The sequence below is a fragment of the Cynara cardunculus genome (genome assembly GCF_001531365.2).
Source record: "Cynara cardunculus var. scolymus isolate 2C chromosome LG 4, CcrdV1, whole genome shotgun sequence".
Classification (NCBI taxonomy): Eukaryota; Viridiplantae; Streptophyta; class Magnoliopsida; order Asterales; family Asteraceae; genus Cynara; species Cynara cardunculus.
Genome location: NC_037531.1, coordinates 16504270 through 16512500, shown reverse-complemented (window position 1 = coordinate 16512500; position 8231 = coordinate 16504270). Strand labels below are relative to the sequence as shown.

Below are 8231 nucleotides of genomic sequence, written 5' to 3'. Positions count from 1 at the left end.
ATTAACCAATATTTCAATACTTAATTCTTATGATGCACCTAATTATCTCTTGGTTCTTTTTTTAATATATATATATATATATATATATATATATTTAAATAAATAAAAATCAAAGGTAATAAATATACGTGTTTAATCAAATTAAATAAAAAAAACAATAGATAAAAACAACAAAAAGACAAAAAAAGATAAAAAAAAAAGTAAAAAAATAAAATGATTAGATAGAGGTTAGGGGTGTCATTAGTCTCCATCTTTCTAAATTCATCAGATATGGGATTTCAAATCCAATTTTCTTTCAAACCAAATATAGGATTGAATTAAATTTATTTCTATGTTAGATCCATATTTGATAACAGTATGATGTGAAAATAATATTTATGATTTTGGTCTGTGTTGTCTATTTGAGATATGTCTTCATCTCAATGAATTCGTTCGACACCGTCACTTCAATCTGTTTTCTGTTACACAGTAGTTAATTTTATGTCATTCGTTTAAATTCCCGTTCCTTGACTCACTTTCGTCGTTTAGGTCATAATTTGTTAATCACCTCTCAGATTTGCCATTCACAAGCCTATTCATCATGTATAGCATAATCGATATTTAAATCAGTGGCACATCCATAATTTTTGTCGAGCAGTTGCACCTTTAAGGTGGATCAATAGTCCGGAAGTCGTTCCATGCAGTTTCTTATCCTATTTCCGCCATTTTTGAAGATCTTTTTTAATTTTGGTTGATTTCTAGGGAGTTGTTTCAGTTTTTTTGCTTGATCTTCCTTGTATTTTCTAATTTCCCGAAGCATTTCGTAAAGTTTAGCAGGTGCCAAAGACCTTTCAGCCTAGTGGTAAAGGCTTGGGCATGGCATAGTCATGAACCCGAGTTCGAGCCCTAGGAGGGGAGTGTTGGCGACATTTAAGTGGGGCCATGTTTAACCTCCAAATTTGCCGGGGATTAGTCGGGCTTTGGCCCGGACACCCTTACAAAAAAAAAAGTTTAGCAGGTGCCCTTTTCATACCTCCAAAAAGAATTTACTTATGAAAATAAGTTGAGCGAGTACATGGGACGTCGTTCGAGGCTGATTTGATCTACCCTTGATTTAATTATTGCTCTTTGTGATCGATCTGTACGGTACAACATTGTTCGCTTACACTTATTTTAAAACATATCACAAAAAGATATTATATAATAATTAATAATAAAATTAAACAACATCTAATAAATATTTCACCCTTCATTCCATTAATTACAGCGTGGGTGCAGGCTCACGGTGTTTGCGGTGGTAGTGAAACACAATTCATAGTTTGACTATGACAGAGTTTGACTTTTCAATTTCATGTAGACGTGATGAGGTTGCATTCAAACACAAATTCCAATTTCTAATTTGTTATCACTATAAAAGAGACAAAAGGTAAAATTGACGAATTTGTCCCTTATTTAACGGACTGGATTTAACGGCGTCAGTGTCAGGGATTCAGCTTGTTACGAAATGCAAACTACAGAGATGCTTGATGTACTTATTTTGAAAGAGACGTCGTATTCATACTTTGAGCAAACGATAGGGACCAATAGTGTAATTTACTTAAATTTATAGAACCAAAAAGAAAACATTTTATTTAAAAGCGTTATAATAAGTTTATTGGACATTGTTGGATAAACCATTTTTTTTATTAACCTGGATATCCAACCCGCTATGCGAGCCGACTAATCCCAAGGCGACCACCTGTTTTGCAGATAGCCCGGAGTCACCGCATTTGAACCTCCGTGGCCACAAGGGGATTTTTATTCCTCCTTGGATTTGAACCTGAGACCTCTAGGTACTTTTGACCTTTGGAGTCAAGCTCAAACCAATCAGTCACCACCCTTGTGATTTAAACCCATCTTTATATAGGTTAGAATTGTTTTTATACGACATCTTTTTCCAAATAGTGTGATACAAAATATCTAATACAACATTTTTTTACAAAAATGTTCTAAGAACTTGTTACGATGTCTAAAAACGTCTTATAAGTTTATTACGACCCTTTAAATATGATACATTATTTTTCAGCTCTTATAAATTAAGTCTTACAAAACGGTCTATTAGTATGCTTAGAAAATTGACGGCTAATAAACCCAATTTTTTTTATTAACCTGGATATCCAACTCGCTATACGAGCCGATTAATCCCAGGACGACCACATGTTTTGCGGGTAGCTCGGAGTCACCACATTTGAATCTTTGTGGTCACAACTAAAGATATATGAATTTGAAGTACAAGCACTTAATCAGAACAGTGGTATTTCTTAAAAGGGAAATGATGGCTTAGAAGTTCAAAAGTTCTATCACCTTTATACCTATGAGAAACGAAATGCACAAGCAAATTACTTTCAAATTCGAAAATAAAGCTAAGTACCAAACTTCTCATTTTCTTTCGACATTGTTTTCTGATTCTTATTTAACCCGCAGAGAGAAGTCATAATTTACGTCATAATTTCGATCATCTTCCCGATGTTGACATACTTCATTTCCATGTTCCTTAACACTACAGAACAAATAGCCTTTATTGACGGAAAAATCCGTCTGTAATCCGCTAGAAAAAGCCATCACTGATTGATCTCATTTCCTGAAAAAATGTTGATGGTGATCATTATTACCAGTGGATTTTCAATCACTGATGAAAAAATCCGTCGATAATGGTCAATCCACCGGTGATCTACCAAATCCGTTGATAAAACCTTTTGTAACGATACCATTTCAATCTCTCAAATTTCATTTTTAGTTGAATATAATTTTTTAATATTTTATTTGTTAATTATTTTATTTAAATACATGAAAAATGTATGGAGATCTGAAAAATCAATCACCACAATAAAGTTGATGTATGGGTTTGAGATTAAAATATTTAATATTTTAAATAATAATCATTTATAAAAATACAAACACAAAAAAAATATAAAAATAGGGTGCCATTTTAGTGGCTTCTAACACGTGGCTTGCCGCGGTCGACTCATGGACGGAGCTGATAACTTCCACGTGAATAACTGATTTTTAATACGTTATATAATATTTGAAATAATTCCGAAATTACCCCTGGAGTTTCTATAAAGGAGACCTCGATGGCGACCCCACTTGCCATAGCACTCGAGATGACGATTTCTTCATCTCCACATTTTGTCATATTTCCCTTCATGTCCCAAGGCCACACCATCCCCCTCCTCTACTTCTCCCGCATCCTCCGCCACCGCGGCGTCTCCGTCACCGTGATCACCACCCCCACCAACAACTCCGCTATTAGAGCCGCCGTAAAGAATGACTCCATCTCCGTTATCGATATCCCGCTCCCGGAGGATGTCGTCGGTGCTCCACCCAGGGTAGAAGTTGGAGACAAAATATGTGCCATGGCGTCGTTCATTAATTTCGTGGAAGCCACACAACAACTCCAGCCTGGGTTTGAAGAAGTCGTTCGCAGTCTACCGCCGGTCAGCTGCATAATCGCCGATGGGTTTTTCAGTTGGACTCAAGAGTCCGCCGATAAGCTCGGGATTCCCCGTTTGGTTTTCTATGGGACCAACATGTTTTGTATAACCATCGGCTACATCATGACCAAGTTCAAGCCACATGCAGCAGTTAGTTCAGACGACGAGCCGTTTCCGGTTCCGGACTTCCCTCGGCTCAAGTTGACGGTGAACGACTTCGAACCTCCGGTTAGCGAGGTCGACCCCAAAGGTCAGGCGCATGATTTTCTCGTGAAGCAGCAAGAGGCTAATGCCAGGAGTCATGGGATGGTGGTAAACAACTTCTACGAACTCGAACAAGAGTTTATCGATTACTGGAACCAAAACTTCGGACCCAAAGCTTGGTGTGTCGGACCTTTCTGTATAGCCAAACCAGCTGCACCAAAACCGACGGTGGAAAAGCCAACATGGCTCCTGTGGCTCGATGAAAAGCTTGTGGAGAACAAGCCGGTCATATATGTATCTTTTGGTACACAGGCGGAGGTGTCACCTGAGCAATTACTTGAGGTGGCCGTTGGTTTGGAGAAGTCGAAGGTAAACTTCATGTGGGTAGTGAAACCGAAGCATTTTGAGTTGATAGGAGGTGAAGGGTTCGAAGAGAGGGTGAAGGAGAGAGGGAAGGTGGTGACTGAATGGGTGGACCAGGTKGAGGTTCTGAATCACGAAAGCGTACAAGGGTTTCTGAGTCACTGCGGGTGGAACTCGATGTTGGAGACGATTTGTGCGGGGGTGGCGGTTCTGGCAATGCCGTTTATGGCGGAGCAACACCTGAATGCAAGGTTGGTGGTGGAGGAGATCGGGATGGGGTTGCGAGTKTGGCCAAAGGARAAGGTGGCGCGTGGGTTWGTKGGGGCGGAGGAGGTGGAGAAGATGGTGGTGGAGTTGATGGAAGGTGAAGGTGGGAGAAGGGTGAGGGAGAGGGTGGCGGAGGTGAAGGAAGGTGCATATGGTGCAATGAAGGAAGGTGGGTCATCATGGCGGACATTGGAGTCACTGATTGATCATGTCTGTGGAACTGTGCAACCGACAGCTTAATCATTATCCTTCTCTCTACTTCTCTTAAGAAATAAAAGGGTCATGTTGAATTGATCCCAAGTTGAAAGAAAGGTTTTGTATTCTTCAATCATTCCATCACATTCACTAGCTTTTTATCCATTCACACATGAATGATGGTATAGATTCATTTTGTAAGCTTTCTCGATTCATCCTTTCATGATATGAAGCGTACTTGTAGTTTCTTTTGGGCCACACATTCCCATACTAAATCATACTCTATCTCCATATGGAAGATTATAGGGTCTTTTACCAAACGATTATTCAATAAATACTTATTACAATATAATTTTTACATACGATATCGTTTTAATAGATAAAAATCTTATATAATAAATAAATGATAGTGTTAAATTTTACGGTAAACAACCGGCACTACGTAGGGCTGGAAAAACAAAGTTTTGTTACGAGTGTGTAGGTGCTAATAAGTGGTATCATGCTTCTAGAAGGCTTGTATTTTATTTTCTTTGGTTGTATGATGGTAAATAATTTGAAAGAAGATGATATGATATGATGTATCTTCTCTTGGAGCAGACAAATTACAAGGAAAACCGATCCGATTAGCATCTAATTTCTATCTGAATCGGGTTGTATTAATTAATTTCAGCCGATGTTAGTCGAGTCTTTATGGCAAATACGGAGTTAATTTTTGGGGGGAAAAATCAATCTTTTTAGAAGGGTATCCTTTGTCATGTCTAGACTAACCGTGATAAGTGTGAGAGCGAGACAAGGACCAAACGCTTACTCGGTTAAGCGCTTATTAAGTCACATTAACTAACTGGATGAATATAGTAAGGACCAATAATCTTATCCGGTAAGAGCGAGACAAGGACCAAGAATCTTACCCGGTAAGTGAGGGCAACGACTCTTACCACGGTAAGCGCTTACCGGGTAAATTGTTACATGCGATGTCGCTTTGGTGGACTAAAATCTTACCAGTTAAGTAAATAGTAGTGTTAAATTTTACCGTGGTAAGCACTTACTGGGTAAGTATTTGGTAAACGACCCCTAAGATGTAAACATTATTACAACAAATTTAAGTAATTTTAAAGCATCTTATTAGACTGTTTTAATTTATATTATGACCAAAAAATAAAAGATCATATTTAAAGGCGTTTTAATAAGTTTATATGACGTTTTTTGGCGTATTAACAAGTTTTATAGGTCACTTTTAATACAAGACGTTCCGGTATTTGAAAAAATTTCTTATAAAAATAAGTGTAGTATAAAAAGATGGGTTTATAGGCACTTTTTCAAAAATATATTATAAAGTAGTTAATGGGACATTTTGTATTAAAATGGTCATGTAAAACTTGTTAAGACGTCCGAAACTGTCTTATAAACTTATTATAGTACTTTTAAATAAGACCCTTAATTTTTTGGTCATATAAACTGAGTTTTGTAAAATGGTCTATTGTAGAACCATATTTGGTTAATGAATTAATCACTGGCAACTGTAAACACAATTATTTTTATATAATAAAATTTGTTTTACAAAAAAGAGTCATTCAAATACAATAAGCTTATGAATCAAGTCTTTTGAGTTGCACAATGAATTTCATTCTTTTTTCCTTATATACATCTTTTTATTTCGAACTTTCATCAAAAGAGATATTTCAAACTCAACCACAATTAACCAATATTTCAATACTTAATTCTTATGATGCACCTAATTATCTCTTGGTTCTTTTTTTAATATATATATATATATATATATATATATATTGATGATTATAAACACAATTCATTTTTTATTTTTATATAATAAGATTTGTTTTGCAAAAATATGGTAATCTAAATAAGATAACCTTATAACTCAAACCTCATAAGCTAACACAATATAAGATTTGTTTTATAAAAATAAGGTCATCCAAATAAGATGACCTTATGACCAGGGACGGATACACATGAGTCTCATAGGGGTCAAAGGCCCCCAATAAAATGGTTCACAATTGATTAAAAAATATTTTTTATTTAATGTTTGTTATTTGGACCCGAACACCAAAATAAAATGCCCCCAACCATGATCAACATCATACTTTTAATTGGTTCAATCTCATATTCTCCGGTACTCAATAAACAACTCAACTTAACACATACATACTTCTCCTTAGAACATAACTCAAACCTAATGTCTTACTACTTAACGAGCAATGTGTTTACTTGTTTTAAGTGTAAATTGTAGAGAATACATACATACACACACACATATGTATGTATATATATATATATATAATGTGTCCGTTTAACTAAAATAGTAAATTTTTTTATTGAAAATCAAACTGAATAAGTTATCTTAATTCTGTTAATAGAACCGTTTAAGCCAAAAATGAAAAGTCGAAACCTTTTTTGGTTTGGATGAATTGTTTGGTTTCGAGATTTTTCGACACTCCTAAGTATGCCCCCAACCATGATAGTTTCTGGATCCGCCACTTCTTATGAATCAAACCTCATGAGTTGATACAATAAATCTCATCCTTCTTTCTTATACGCATCTTCTTATTCCAATATTTCATTCTCTCACCAATGTGTGTTATCTCAAACTCAACCACAATTCACCAACACCTCAATACCTAATTCTCATTATGCCACATTAACACCTATTGGTTCTTCCTTTAATATGTATATAGATTATATTATATATTAAACCAAAAATAAATTACTTTGTTATCAAATCTAAATTAAATCCTAATAAAAAATTGAATTAAAAAGTTACAACAAAAAGATGAGAACTATTAAATAGTTACTTTGATACTAATATCGATTTATTTTTTTAAATTTTTTATGTTATTTAAAATTTAAATTCATTAAAAAATAAAAACACTATCGTTTTCTCAAAACCACATAAAATCATATTATATCGATTGAGACAAATAAAACTAATCATTAAAATCGAGATTTATTTCACTCTATTGTACGAATACCATTATAATATATTTTTAAAACTAAACTTAAAATAGAAATGTGAAACAGTTGGAATGCTCTTTGATATTAAAACACAAATTTACAAGCCTTTCATACAGATTTTAAAGATGCACCCCTTTAGAAAGATTCTTTGATTCAGCCCACCTGATAATATAAAGCTTTCCCGTGAGTATTTTAATTTCCCATATTTAATATATTAATTAATATTCTAATTACCAAATTACCCCTCCACTTTCTATAAAGACGGASTTCCACCGGCGACACCACCTGCCACCGCACTCAAAACATGACGACCATTTCTTCACCTCCACATTTTGTCCTGTTTCCCTTCATGTCTCAAGGCCACACCATCCCCCTCCTCCACCTCTCCGGCATCCTCTTCCACCGCTGCATCTCCGTCACCATCATCACCACCCCTGCCAACTACGCCTCTGTTAGATCCACCGTCTCCAATGACTCCATCTCCGTTATCGATATCCCGTTCCCGGAAGACATCGTCGCTGCCCCTCCCGGTGTACAAGTCAATGGTAAACTACAATCCATGTCGTCGTTCATTAATTTCGTGGAAGCCACAGAAAAACTCCAGCCTCGTTTTGAAGAAGTCGTTCGCAGTCTACCGCCGGTCAGCTGCATAATCTCCGATGGGTTTTTCAGTTGGACTCAAGACTCCGCCGATAAGCTCGGGATTCCCCGTTTGGTTTTCTATGGGACCAACATGTTTTGTATAACCATCGGCTACATCATGACCAAGTTCAAGCCACA

General features: G+C 36.0%; 2 protein-coding genes across 2 annotated transcripts in view; both read left to right on the top strand.

Moving 5' to 3' along the window:
* Window positions 1-3120: 3120 nt before the first annotated feature.
* Window positions 3121-4753, top strand: LOC112511681 (UDP-glycosyltransferase 90A1-like). Its single transcript, XM_025117389.1, has one exon. It carries the CDS (start codon window positions 3123-3125, stop codon window positions 4524-4526), a length of 1404 nt encoding a protein of 467 aa, XP_024973157.1. The 5' UTR covers window positions 3121-3122; the 3' UTR covers window positions 4527-4753.
* Window positions 4754-7755: 3002 nt separating this feature from the next.
* LOC112510938 (UDP-glycosyltransferase 90A1-like) overlaps window positions 7756-8231 on the top strand; it is a 10701-nt gene continuing 10225 nt past the window's right edge. Inside the window, exon 1 of the mRNA XM_025116290.1 lies at window positions 7756-7989. Coding sequence (XP_024972058.1) covers window positions 7756-7989 — 234 coding nt within the window. The remainder of the gene's footprint in view (window positions 7990-8231) is intronic.